Consider the following 14015-nt stretch of genomic DNA (forward strand, 5'->3'; position numbering starts at 1 on the left):
AAATACAATCGAGGCCGCCTGATGACGGGCGACAACGTTCCGCCGAGCCGCCAAAATTACGGCGGCATTGCAGATCGTGGACCATGGGTATTCGGCATGATCTGCGTGACCACCGGGGAGCTCCGACTATTCAAGGTCGACCGACGAGACGCGGCGACGCTAGGCCCCATTATTGCAGCCAACGTTGAACCGGGAACCACCATCCACCGTGATGAATGGGCCCCATACAACTGCATCCCGAACTTGGTGGGGGCTAACGGAGCAAGACTGAATTTGCAATGGGAGGCTGTTAACCACAGCATGAACTTTGTAGACCCAATCACGGGCGCTCACACCCAGAAAATCGAAAGCTACTGGCAGAAGGTGAAGCGCTACCTCGACTCCGCCGGCTACAGGGTGACTCTACAGCTTCTCGAGTCGCACCTGATATGGCTATGGTGGGCATCGATTAATGGGCACATGCGCTGCAAGGACTCGTTTCTGCGTTTATTAGAAGCGATCGCACGGCGCTACCCAGTGTGACATAGTAATGGAAAATAAAGCGCGCTTTTCTGACCCTTTGCTTTTGTATGAATGTTTCCCGGCATTGCTGCGCGCTTCCATACACGGTAGGCCCGCGGCGCTGCACTTCCGCAGTAAGCGACGCTCACTTCGCCTTTTGAAAGCCCAGTGCAAAAAGCAGGCGATTGTGCAAAAGCCTAGTGCAGAAACCAGGCTCACATCAATCTGCGCTCGAAAAAGCGATCGCATAACAGCCTAGTGCAGAAACCAGGCGCACACCAATCTGCGCTCGGAAAAGCGCGCGCAAGCACGTAGCGAGCCGCGCCAATCCAATCCAGAAGCCAAAAAAGAGGGGGGAAGTAATGTGTGACACTAAGTTCAGAACTACCGGTCCAGCCACCCATTGGTGCAGAGCTTAACCAGCCAAAGAAAGAGCTAATATTGCTCTAACCAAGTGTAAAACATTTTAAACATTTACAAAAAAAATGTTTTAACGATTACACTCCTGCAAAAAATTTACACCAATAGCAAAGAAGAATACATTTTGGTACTGCTACTGTGTGTGGTTGAGCTCTAGCCATCAGATGGCTGCACCGTACAGACCATAGAGTTACTATACTGACTCTAGAGGACAAGCTACCCATAGGGCCCATGCATTAAAATCGGGAACCTCAAGAGCGCCGCCATGTTGCTACGCGCCGAGGTTGCCAGCTCCTGAGACGCTTGCTAGACTTGGTGACACTAGTCAGTTTTAATCCGGCAACAGTAGCAGCGTAGCAGCATGGCGTCTCGCTTGTGCAGTCGTGATGTGTGCGTGCAGCAGGTGTGTGTTAGGGTTTTATAAGTTGGTTCTTTATTCTATGTTGCGGGACGGTGTGGGTGTGGTCCATGTTGGCCGTACAGGTGGCAGTTATGCAACCGAGGGATGATCCTGTTGAAGTTTCCGGCGGTATGCGGTTTTCAGCGGTCACGCCTGTTGCAGGAGTGTCACTCGACGAGGTTACGAGCTCGAAGCTGTGGTCAGATTCCTCGTTGGTGTTCCGTAATTCTCTTCGCACGTGCGCGGTATGTTGCAAAAGCCGCTTTCGCGATCTATCGTCGCGACGATAGATCGGGTTTTTTCATTTTAAGTACTGACACAGCTGTAGGGCACATGTAACCGACAAACGGAAGTCTCAGGAGAGCGCCTGAGATTATAATAAAGCAGGCGGTGCAGGAACTGCAGGGCACCCAAGGGACAGTGGGGGGATCAAAGCTCGAAGCAGAACGTTACATAGGTTGGTGCCGCCGAGGCAGGTGTGTGCCAGGGAGTGTTCGCACGGACAGCTCCCCTGGCACGCGCAGCAGTGCCTCGCAAGGTCGAGATACTTTAAAGGCACCCGCGCCCATGATCTTTCTTTTGCCTCGGTGCAGGGAGCAAGATTAACCAAAATAATATGGAGGGCGAATGCCTCATGACAAATGTAGCTCGCGTCGCCTGGCGTGTGTAGTAATTTCAGAGTTCATTGTACGAACTTTATGCATAATACGCTTTGTTACGGTACCTTAACGGAATGGGTCTAGAGGACGGTGTTGGTACATTTTTTCGTACCGCCCTAATCCTATACCCCCACTACAAACACACACACATACCCCCTTTTTTATGTATACATACAATTCCTTGCCATGACGGATCATAGCCTCCTTTATTTTTGAAAAATAGAGGAGGCTATGGACCGATTGACCAGTTCAAGTTGTCAACTTGTCAGTAACTGTCATAGGAATCACTGTAATAAACACAATTCCACGATCAGATTGTTTACTTTCATATTTTGTTGTAACACTTGAGGACTACATAGAACTTTATTTTGTATATGTGAGAGAAGTATGTGGATATCACGAGCTTAAGCCAATGTGTGATACAGACAAAGCAGCTGCTACAACGTGAACTGCATTGAGGGCCACACAACACATACGTAATTAAAGGTGCAAAATATAGGGGGAAGCTTCAAAATACGCTCTGTAGCACTGCAAAGTATAACATATATTGTATGTGTACAATAAATGTTAAAAAATACAATGCATCAATGTCCCATTTGCCTTCAAGTTTATTATGAAGTTCAAGTTTACTGAAGTTTATTATGAGCATATGTACAACAGGAATCTACTGACACACCCGCAGTCAAGGTGGCTGTTCGAGGTGTGCTGGCTGCCTCAGTGTAAGAAAAAGAAATTGGGTAAAAGTCGACACCAGTGCCACTGCTTCTTGCCTCTGACCTGCACGTGCCTCTGCGGCATCTTTGTGCACAAGTGTGCTGGCGTGGCGAGGCGTAGGAGTCATTCGAGAGAAAGAGTATTGTTTACATGGAAAAGTGGCTGTTCACATTGCCTGTCACTTTCCCTCAAATGTTTCCTTGGCGACTAGGGTGACACACCCGCAGTCAAGGTGGCTGTTCGAGGTGTGCTGGCTGCCTAAATGAAATAAAAAGAAATTAGATGAATGTCAATACCAGTGCTATTGCTTATTGCCTCTTACCTGCATTTGGCTCCACGGCCTCTTGGCTTGCGGAGTCTGTATGAGGGAGCTGCTGTGGCTAGGCGTAGGCATTGTCTAAGCAAAAAGAAAAGGCCATTTAAATGGGGAATTATGGAAATAGATGCAGTTGTTATGTCTGCTTCTTGCACTCTTCTTGCCTAAATGTTTTCAAACATAGTGTCCAGAACACACCAGCACTTTGACTGCTTCTGCTTTTTACCTGCAGGTGTTGCTGCGAGATCCTTAGTATGGCTGCGTGCAGCATTGTAACACTTGGTGGAGGCATTTGAAGTGGTAGCCAAGAATAGAAAGAATCATCCTTGTCTGCACGAATGCTTTCAATTTCTAAATGCAGTGGTAACTATCACTATTGGTGCAAGGCCCCCCCACATCTATGTGGCAAGTGCCATAGCTCGAAACTGAATTGTTCCTTTAGTGTTTCACAAGGCATCTGATATGTCCACATTAGATGTGATGTGTTTGTTTTTATTTATCCCAGTGTGGAGAGAGCATCATTAAATGTTTTTTTTTTATTTTTGCGTGTCTTGTTTTTTGGTTTATTTCTGAATTTATCATGATGCTGAAGTGACTTATGTAATGGCAATCAGCTCTTGTTTAGCAGAAAAACAATGCATTTCCTGACCCACTGTTTGACATCCCCTCACTCGCATAATTTTGCAGAGTATTCTACCTATATTGACTTGCTTGACCTCCACTAAAGAGTCTTGCATTTTCAAATACGACTCTTTCCTTGAAATCATTCGACACTTCTCACAATTTCTGTACCTTGGGCTTCTGATACTCTGCAGTCACCATTTTTGCTTGTTTCTGACTAGAAATATCTTCTTTAATTTAGAGCTTAAATTTTACTTTTGGAACACATGGAAGGGCTTGCCATTGCATATCTGCATAAAAGGGAAACGTGTGGTATTCGGGATTATGTCAGTATTGCATATGTGCCTGTTGTCTAAAATAATTGAATTTTGAAAATGCTTGCAGGGGCCTGATGTGCATATCTGCAGTTTATGGATACATGTAAAAGACTCAGCATCAAGTGCAAGTGAACGGTCCCACAGGCGCGGAGTCGATCATGCAAATTGATTCGCTGCACACATTTGTGACCAGAAAATATATTCCACATGAAATGGCATGCAAGGAAGTGTTGGAAACATTACACAGTTAATAAAACGCCTACGCTATCAATATGTGGGTTGATGCACTCGTTATGCAAAACGGAGGTGAGGCGTGCAGACAGGACACGAGAGTAGAGTATTTACAAGCAAACAACACAAGCGCCGCCCACTTCTCTACTCTTGTGTCCTGTCTGCACGCCTCACCTCTGTTTTGCATAATGAATCCTTACCAACTAGCTCAGCTTTCTGTCGTTCTAAGTCTCGATGCACTCGATTTCGTCCGCATTATAGGCACTCGCCTCTTGATTACTTCGTGGCACAGAAATATTCGGCATCAGGCTGTTTTTCTGCTGTGGCCTTTGTAGAAGCATGATTGTTCAAAGTGCAACAATTAAACAGATTCTTTGAGTTGCTTGTGGCTTCGCCAGTACAATTCCGGTGCGCTGGTCTGCCTGTCCAGCAATTTCCTACTGAAGGGAAACCTGCAAATAAAAACCCCGCTCCGCATGCATAAAAATGCACTAATGTGACGCTTCTCAAACGATTGTGATGCACCACAAGAGCCGCCTACTCGCGTGACACTCTCAACAAAGAGATACATTCGTTTACTTACATGTGAAGGTATATGCCAGAGCACTTCGGGGCTTCGGTGGCACATAAGGCACGAACGAGTGTGTCATAGCGTCCGATGTCGACGCGCGATCGCATGTCAAACCTAAACTATACGAAACTACTATGCAACCAAAAAACAGATTCGAAACCGAAATTCGTGTCATCCTTTATTGCATGAATGCGTACATCGTGATTTACATAAGTCATAAACTTAGCGATCGCTTTCTGTAAATTTAATATAACGTTCCACCTTCATAAAGCCATCAGGTATGCGTTTTTAGATGACAAAGCATTAAGTGACCTGTACTTGTTTTCAGCTCTTTCAATAGTAATTGCGCTGGCCACATTGACCAGTAGCAACAGGGCGGCGCCCTAGAGGTTCCCACTTTTCCGGCCCAGCTTTTCCTCTAGAGTTGTTCTACTAACTCTATGGTACAGACCATTCACATTTGTGCTTCTGTTAATCTCCTGAAAGGACACACAAGGGGACACGGCCAGGCCCTGTCCTCTTGCGCTTGCATTTACCCTAATACCGGACTTGCGAAACGCTATTGCGTTAGTAATCTTCCGGTGTAAAGTGACGGCCGCAATTGTGTAAATCCTGGCGCCCATCGGATAGCGGCTGTCCAATGCGCTGCAGCCAGTCTGCTCATCTATTGGCTTAGCAGAGGGACACGCTCGTCCTTGTGTTTCTTCTATTCTTCGTCCCTGTTTGTTTGCGCACAATAAGTTTTTAAGAAGGTAACAATTTGCACGTTGGAACTGAAAAAGTGAAAATTTTCTGTGGGAGAAAACGCAATTAGAAGAAAACCGTACATAAAAAGATCGAACAATAGATGAATAAATAAATAAATAAAAGAAAGCTATGGTGAGGGGAGACACTTGGTAATCGATTGGTTTCGATTAGGTAATATTCAATTGCCAAGCAAATATTTCTGTACAACCAGTATGGTGGATACGTTAGGCTAGTCGCATTACGTCGTCTCTTTCGTCTTGTTGGTGATCCATCTTCTTTGTCACTCTCGTGACACCGTGACAATATACATGCACTATTTGTAGCTGCAGGCAGCATGCATTTCTCATTTAGAGCTCAAAATGATCGGCGCAAAAGATTTCTGATGTGTCAGACAGTCACATGGCTATAGTCTAATGGTTACTCATCCAAGACTTTGCGCATTGATGGCTATGTTTGATGCACATACTTATAATGCTATATTTGAGTAGCATACTTATAATGGTCTACTAAATACAACAACCATTTTGCCCCTCTCCTTTGATATTCTACACTCTGACGCAGAAGACAAAAATCCAGACTGGAATATTTGTTTATGTCAATATTCAAAAGGCAGACAGGCTTTCGGCTTCAGCACTTGTATGCTCTGAATGTCCATGTATTGGTATATCATCTAATGTGAAAACACTGATTTATCACTACCTTCATATTTCTTTTAATTTTCCACAAGTTCTTTCTGATCCGCACGTACAGATATCTCCTTCAATGGAGGCACGTGTGCTGTGCCTACATTAGTGCAGTAAATGTTATGAAAGCTGTGAATTCATAAAATAGAAAGCCTGTTAAATATAAACAAGAAACCTACAGACAAGAGCATCACAACAAACCAGCTGAGATGGTGGTACAACTCTAAAGCTTAGTTCCCACCTGTGCTGTTGAATGGTTACAACCGATATGCTTATGAAGGTTTGGGTCATTCACATTTCAAGTGATGAGTGATGGTTGCTACATCATCCTCTGTGTCTGTAAGTGACCTAAGTACATGTAACGGGTTGAGCTGCGTTATTATTGGTGTATCTGAAGTGATGCATCATACACCAACTTCAGCGTACAATCTGACTGTCTACAGGGTGCAGGAATTCGTCTTGGAGCTATAAGTTCAATGGTGGCTTTCCATTAAATTAACTGTTGAAGAGGGAGATCTTGCTTGATTGAAAGGCCCAAGTGAAAATGAGCCTAGAATTCATGATACCAAATACAGTCGCCATGTAGGACTGAAGAACAACACGACAGAATGATGAGCAGTGAAATTCATCTCAATAGTCTACAAAGTAGTGTAGGTGTGTTCAGTATTTCAGTGCCGGTATGCCAAACACAAAACTTTAGTTGTTTAGATGACATAACCAATAAGATCACTCTGATAAGCGATCGAAAAAGGCCAAATAAAAAACTGCTGTGTCAGGTACTCTGATTGGTCTAAAATATGTAGCGGATACATTCCATAAATTGGCTTACATGCAGGTATTAAATGTTGTAACTACAACATGTGATGAAATTTATGTAGGACCAGCTGAACACTGTATAGAACATCTTTGATGGGGTTTAGTTGGTGTGACATGTCTTGATAGGATAAGTTATGCTGTTTTATTTACACAACATGCACATAAATGCAAGGTCTGCATACATATTGCGTTTACATACTGCTGTGTGTGTCAAATAAACAGCACAACTCATACAATGAAGACGTAGGTACGTACTGTACTTTGTACTGGACTCACCGTCATCATCAGCCTATTTTTTGTCTACTATGGGACAAAGGCTTCTCCCTGCAATCTCCAATTATCCCTTTCCTGCACCGACCAATTCCTACTAGTGCCCGCGAATTTCCTAATTTCATCGCTCCACGTCTTCTGCTGTCCTAGAGTGCGCTTCCCTTCTCTTCGTACCCATCCTGTAACCCTAATGGTCCAAGTTATCTAACCTGCACATTTACATGACCTGCCCAGCTCAATTTTTTTTCTCTTAATGGCGGTTAGAATATTGGCCATACCCATTTGCTCTCTGATCCGAACTGCTCTTTCTGTCTCTTAACGTTATGCCAAGCTTTCTTCATTTCATCGCTCTTAGCATAGCCCTTAACTTGTTCTCAAGCTTCTTTGTTAATCTCCAAGTCTCTGCCTCATATGTCAGCACGGGTAAATGTACTAAACCAATCCCTATTAGTTATGCAATTATTTCTTTTTCTCACATGCTGCAAGTCAACTGCATGGATTAATTAAGCTAATCTTGTTAGACTAAGCTGGGCTTAGGTATCATTTCCAGAATATAAAATAAAGAAGTGACCATGTGTATGGCTCTAAAATTGACGGTTTGACAATATCTTATCTGGCTGGGTAGCAAACTTATGACAAAAGAAAAATCCAGCACTCTGATAAAAACAGTATGGCTAATATAGGGAGCAGATATTCTGCCAGCAGAGTCACTTGAAAATTTGGCAGCAGTCCGTCCTCAGTGGCTGGCTTTGATTAGATTACTAATGATCACATATTTCGAGAATTTGTGTTGCACAATATTTTCATGACAGCCAATAGGCATCCTTTACATTGTGGTAGCAGTTTAATTCTCAAGCGTAATGTACTATGACCATGAACATATTAAAGAATGAAAAGAGGCGAGGTGCCTCTTTCCATAACCTGATAGCATGGCTGAAAACAGTTGAGTTAATGAGTGGAATTGTGGCCTGTGCAAAATAAAGATCAACAAGATGGCCGCTTACGGCCTCCTGTATCCTACACCCACTGCACCTACTGGGCATACCTTGCAGGTACAAGTTGTGGGGTTTCTGTTCTGGCTCTCGCGGTGGTTGTGTGGAGCCATTGCGTTGTGTTGCCGGGGGCTCCGTGTCCCTCTCCTCCTTGCCTGGACGGCGTGGCAGCGGGTCATAAAACACTGTCACTCTGCTGTCATCCCGCCCATGGGAAGGTCAACAGGCTTTCCCCATTGGCCGACATTTTGGCGGGATTCGGGCCCTGCTTGCGTGCACTCCGGGTAAGCGCGCGCAAGACGGGTCCCGAGGGGAACCGCATCGGGGTGTCGGAAGGTGCGTACGTGTTCCTCTCTGCCAGCGGCGGCCCCCTTTGTCCGCCGCTGGCTGATGGTTACTCTGGCTCGTCGGGGTCCCGGCCACGGCGGGCGGGCGCACTCTTCTGTCGTCTCGATGTCCTGAGGCAGCGGCTTCCGATCGTGCCCCCGTCTGTTCGTCTCTCATTTCTTTCCATTTCCCTTTTCTCTGCTGCGGGGCGCGCGATGGCAGGCGCTGACCGAAGGATAGGCAGCCTCTCTTATTGCTGGGGTTCTTTGTTCTCTCTCTGTCGCGGTGCGCCGTTAGTGGCCACCGACAACCATTTGGCCATGTTGCGTGTCTTAATTCGCTTCATATTCGGACGTGATGTTCAAACGTGTGTTTGTATTGAGTCCCAGGTTAATAAATGTTCTTTGTTATTTCTTGAGAGCTTTGCCTAGGGTCTCCCTTGCTGCGCGTGCGGTCTCGCCTTCCCCTAAGCTGGGGCCGGCGCGGCGCACACGCGGGCAGCTGCTCGTCGGCACACAGAGCGGGACAGAGCGGGCGCAGACGCGGTGCCTTGCACGCGTGGCGGCTCGGAGTGCTCGAATCCGCGGTGGTCGTCCGGCGTGCTCGGAATCGGAGCATGCACGCCGTGAGCATTGCAAGGAGACCACAAAGTCAAGCACATTACGCAACACTGTCAGCAGAATCAACAAGAGGATAGAACCTAAAGCACTTCCCAGGCAGATTATGCTGCACTAGTAATACATTCTATTGGCATCAGGGACTCCGGAACTGTGGGGGCAGGGAGTGCTCGAGCCCGCCTGGAGTTTTCCTTTACAGAGCTCAGCCGCCCCACTCCCTCTGTCTTTCATCCCCACTTTCCTTTGCCTGTCACAGCCCCATCTACTGCTTGTTGCCAGCTTGTTGAATAAACAAAATGTTGTTCATCAATACATCCTTTCCAATATCTCTCAATCATGTTATCTGCCCCTTCTCTCTGGTGTGCCAGTGGGTCAAATGGACAAAAAAGCGGTGTTTGATCTGCTCTCAGACATGTCGGGGAGAATATGGCAAGGATGTCCTTATTCTTGACAATGTCGTCTCCTGAGATGACATCTTTTTGGATTCAACAGAATTTTGTGCTATTTCCGAGTTTCTTTTTTTTTTAATGAAGACAATGAAAGAACTTCGCAGCTTCCTCAGTTTTTGTTCATATTTTCACACTTTCATCCGTAACTTCGCTTCCATCATAGCACCTTTGACTGACTTTCTCCACAGCAGCGGCGACCTTCCGACATAAGACAATGCATTCATCACTCTCTGCGAGCTACTTAACGTCACCTGTGATCCTGCAACATTTTGACACATTTGCCCCGACTGAAATTCACACATACGCGAGCGGCATTGGTCTCAGCGCTGTGCTTGCCCAGCATAAACCTAGATTTGGTGAGTACATTGTTTCAATTATGCCAGTCATGCACTCACTAAAGCCAAAGCCAACTATTCAGATATGAAAAGAGAGTGTCTAGCCATCACAGAAGCCTTAGGAAGATTTTGCCCTTATCTTTACGGATGCCTATTCAACGCGGTTATACAGACCATCATACGTTGCGTTGGCTGTCCTCCTTGAAAGATCCATCTGGTCGACTCGCCCGCTGAGCATTAGGCTCCAGGAGTATGACATTCACGTCATTTACCGATCGGGACGCAAACATTCGGATGCAGACGCACTGTCCCGCTGACCTCTCTTACCTGGTGTTGTGACCCCCATATGTGTCCACCTGCGAGGTGTCACCAACATGCTTCTGGAGCAGAGAAAGAACCCCTCGCTTGCTTCCCTTAACATCGACATTACTTCACCCTATGTTGCGTCCCCTCTCCCGAGAAATAGACCGTGAAGCGCCCGATCATTCTTTTTGACAGTTTGCTATACCGTTGCAACTACCTTTCTGAAGGACACAAATGGCTATCGGTTATTTGCCACCTTCTATGCTGACCCACTGTGTGCACATGACGGAGTACTGATGACTGACAGCCACCAATAGCAGCGGTACATTCCACTTCTAATGGTGCAGAATGTATCACTTTGTTCGCTATTACGTCTCTTCAACTGCTCCACTACAGCCGTTGCTTTGTCCTGCATGTCCCTTTGACTGCATCAATTTGTACAGACCCCTTCCCATCACACGTGCTAGATAATTGTTGCCATCGATCACCTCACGCGATACACAGAGACTACGGCCAGGTGAGCAGCTTAGTGACCAAGGACACGCCTTTCTGTCAGACATTGTCAAAGTGATTCTAAAGCAATGCCACCGAACCACCACTGCCTACCACCCTCAAACGAATGGTTTGACAGTGTGATTCAATTGAACAGTGGGCGACATGTTGGCAATGCAAGTCACTTCCAACCACTCAAACTGAGATTGTGTTCTTCCCTTTGTGACGTACGCTATAATACCACTATGCAGACCACCACTGGATTCTCTCCGAACTTGCTACATTGCAAGCCCTCCTGCACGCTAGACAACATCTTTCCATACCACTCCGACGCGAGTGAGTCCATGATAGTGGCTAAATACAGTGTCATTAGATGGCCCACTCCCCCACCACTGCTCAAAGTGTCTTATACTCGTGACTCACTCGTGTGGCTCTGGATCCCTTGAGCCAGCCATTCGATGGAACTTCTTTCGAAATACCATGGCCCTTACTGTGTTGTCAAGCAAACTTTGCCAGTGAATTACGTCATCAAGCCCCTTCAGCCATCAATAATGCTGAAGGCGTGAGACTGTGCATATAGATCGGCTAAAGCCTCACATTACCTTGCTGTCACGTCCTGCCCCTAAGTCACCAGGATCGCTCTCTTCCAGGGGGGAAGTAAATGTAGTGAAGAATATTAGACCAATTTGAAGAAGCAGAGTTGCTCACGCAGGAAGAAGCTTGACAATGCTTCAGAAGATCGAGGCTTGTGCTGTTTTCTGCCACTGTCAGTTTGCTTGCTGCGACTGTATCTGTTTATAAAAAATGATGATCTCAAACATCCCATATAGCACAAACAAAAAAGGCAGTTTTTTGCTTGCTCCATTTTCTTCTGGTCAGTGTAGCCCTACATTAGTTAAACCTATTTCTCGCTGTAACTCTGGTCATTCAAAAATTGGTGAAAAGTCGAATTGCAGTGTCTGCCTTAGGGCGACTTTGTTGAAGTCATGTCACTACACAATGAACAAAAGCTTTACAAATCGAGTAACCAGACTAAAAAGGATGGGGAACATATTATTCATAGAGCAGCTGAAAATGTTATCAAGCTACTGTAGAACAACAAAGGGGTCAAGAAAGAGAAGTCACACAGTGTGTCAGGCCTTACACCCAATCGCTTTTGCTCATGGACTAAAGAATGTTGCCAGCTGGTTTGGTGTTGATTTCAGCGGCTCTGCCAAGCTGTGGAAAAAAAGAATGACAAGACAGAAAGTAAATGTGTTCGTGCAGTTAAAGAAAATTCAAAGTTCGTTAGATGCAAAACAGGTCTAAGTGTACATGTTACCATTAATCTGAGGCCAAGTGTACATAGGCCGAACTGGCTGGTGTTCTATACATGCTTAGAAAAGCATCTTCGTCACTAGGTAAAGATAATTATTCACATTTAACCAACCACTGTAAACAGCGTCCTTGTGAACATGTTTTTTACAATAGCTCAGTTCCATTTCCACATAAAAATAAACTAACAAACAGAATAACTGAGGCCTTCTATATCAGAAATTGTACAGATGTATGTTAGTGACTGTTTCAGAATTCATGTTTTTGAACACAACATTATTTTTTATTTGTTGCTGTTTTTATTGTATGTTTGAATCATTCTGCATGAGTCAACTCTTGTTTGTTAACTTCCAGTGTCCCCCTTTCTCTTGCATGCGCTGCAGTTCAATGGCCATGGGTCCACATCTATTGGATCACAATGCACAATAAATTGACAGAGTGAAGACGCCACAAAGCACTGGGGGCAAGACTCTTCTGTGCTGCAATCTTGCAGCATGGTCTGCACAGTGTACTTGGCAGTGTTGGGTCTTCTTGGTAGAGACAACTGGAATTAAGTGCTCACTGTGGTATGCATGCTGACAATGCAGATGAGGAGCACCAAGTTGTACCTGGACAGGTGACGAAGTTGGTGCTGCGATTGTAATGGATGACACCACTGCTGACTAATTGTAGCCTACACAGCACTATGTGAACAGTCGGCACAGAGCCTTGAAGACCTTGTCACCGCTTCATGTTTAATGGACCGTAGTGCTTATGCACTGGATATCTCTTGTGGACAAGTTGGCTAAGAGTAAAAACTCGATTTACTGCAGACTTATAGTTTCATGTAATGACTTTCATTAAAAATAAATTGATTGAGGGAACCGAACTCAGTATATGTGGTGGTTGTCTGCTCTCTGTTAGTAACCACTCGATAAACTGGTGCAGACATGCACAGCTAAAGGACCACAAAATAATGTTTTCTGCCAAGTGTTTATAAGCATGATGGCTGCTTCCTTACAAGCAGATGTCAAGCTAATTTTATTCAGTATCTGCATACGTGTTCAGTTATCAGCGTAACAGGTCTTGCAGCATTTTTCAAGTGCCAGTAGCAAGCTTGATTTCGTACAATGCAGTGTGGGAGTGCACACACTTTTAAACAGAAAGGCATTTTGTAGAGCCTTGCACAAAATGCAGAATATATACACAAAACGTCAATAAGCTGTGCGATGGCCAAGAACAATTAGCATAGGTCATATTTTGTAATGATTAATTTGCCACTCTTACCAGTCATACGGTGACAACAGCCTGAGCGGACTGCAAAGAGTGAAAACAATGTAAATAGATCAGGCGAAATTTCCAGACTGCATATATTTCGGTGGTTTATCGTAGCTGCAGTTAGGTGTAATAAACACAACCATCCGTTCTGGTTTGTTTATGTGTACTGTTTTATATCACACATGATAGTACACAGCCTTCAAAGCAGTGGCGGTAAAGTTTATGCGTGGCTGCCAACAGTTGGTTTGGTGCAACAGCCAGTAATAGTGCTTAGACTGTACTGCCAGTATATTCTAGGCACTATACTGTTACGTAGGAGATAGCTTGCAAGAGTTTTGAACTGATTAATCAGCCAGTTATTAACAATGTTGCACCCCATCATGTTTCAGCCTAGGGGGCGAGGACTTACAAAGTCACCATCTGTCGGAAGCACTTCCCTTGCATAGTATGCAGGATTGCGTGGCGTTCTCCGCAGAGGTTTCGCTTACGGTGCTCAATAAAAACACCATGCGGCAGCCCTCCTGGACATTTCTCTAAGTACTCTCAAAATTAGGGAAATCTTTACTGTTGAAATAATAATTTTGGGCAAACTTAAAGCACAGAATCATTTACAGATGCTATCTCTTTACCGAATACATACAGTGAAAGTCGCGCAGTTTCCGC

At 45.2% G+C, this 14015-nt stretch overlaps 1 protein-coding gene and 1 long non-coding RNA gene across 3 annotated transcripts in view; one reads left to right on the plus strand and one right to left on the minus strand.

Annotated features, from left to right (window-relative positions):
• Positions 1 to 12970, plus strand: part of LOC135897949 (PHD finger protein 12) — a 172957-nt gene extending 159987 nt beyond the window's left edge. For both annotated transcript variants that reach the window (XM_065426661.1, XM_065426660.2), the window contains one exon: positions 12479 to 12970. In XM_065426661.1, the coding sequence (XP_065282733.1) occupies positions 12479 to 12529 (51 nt within the window). In that variant the 3' untranslated portion in view covers positions 12530 to 12970. The remainder of the gene's footprint in view (positions 1 to 12478) is intronic.
• Positions 2571 to 4869, minus strand: LOC135897948 (uncharacterized). Its single transcript, XR_011511983.1, has 4 exons — positions 4763 to 4869; positions 4380 to 4631; positions 3017 to 3091; positions 2571 to 2952 (listed from the first exon to the last, which is right to left on the minus strand). It is a non-coding gene; the product is annotated as an uncharacterized lncRNA (long non-coding RNA).
• Positions 12971 to 14015: the final 1045 nt, after the last annotated feature.

This window comes from Dermacentor albipictus, chromosome 2, assembly GCF_038994185.2.
Source record: "Dermacentor albipictus isolate Rhodes 1998 colony chromosome 2, USDA_Dalb.pri_finalv2, whole genome shotgun sequence".
NCBI lineage: Eukaryota > Metazoa > Arthropoda > Arachnida > Ixodida > Ixodidae > Dermacentor > Dermacentor albipictus.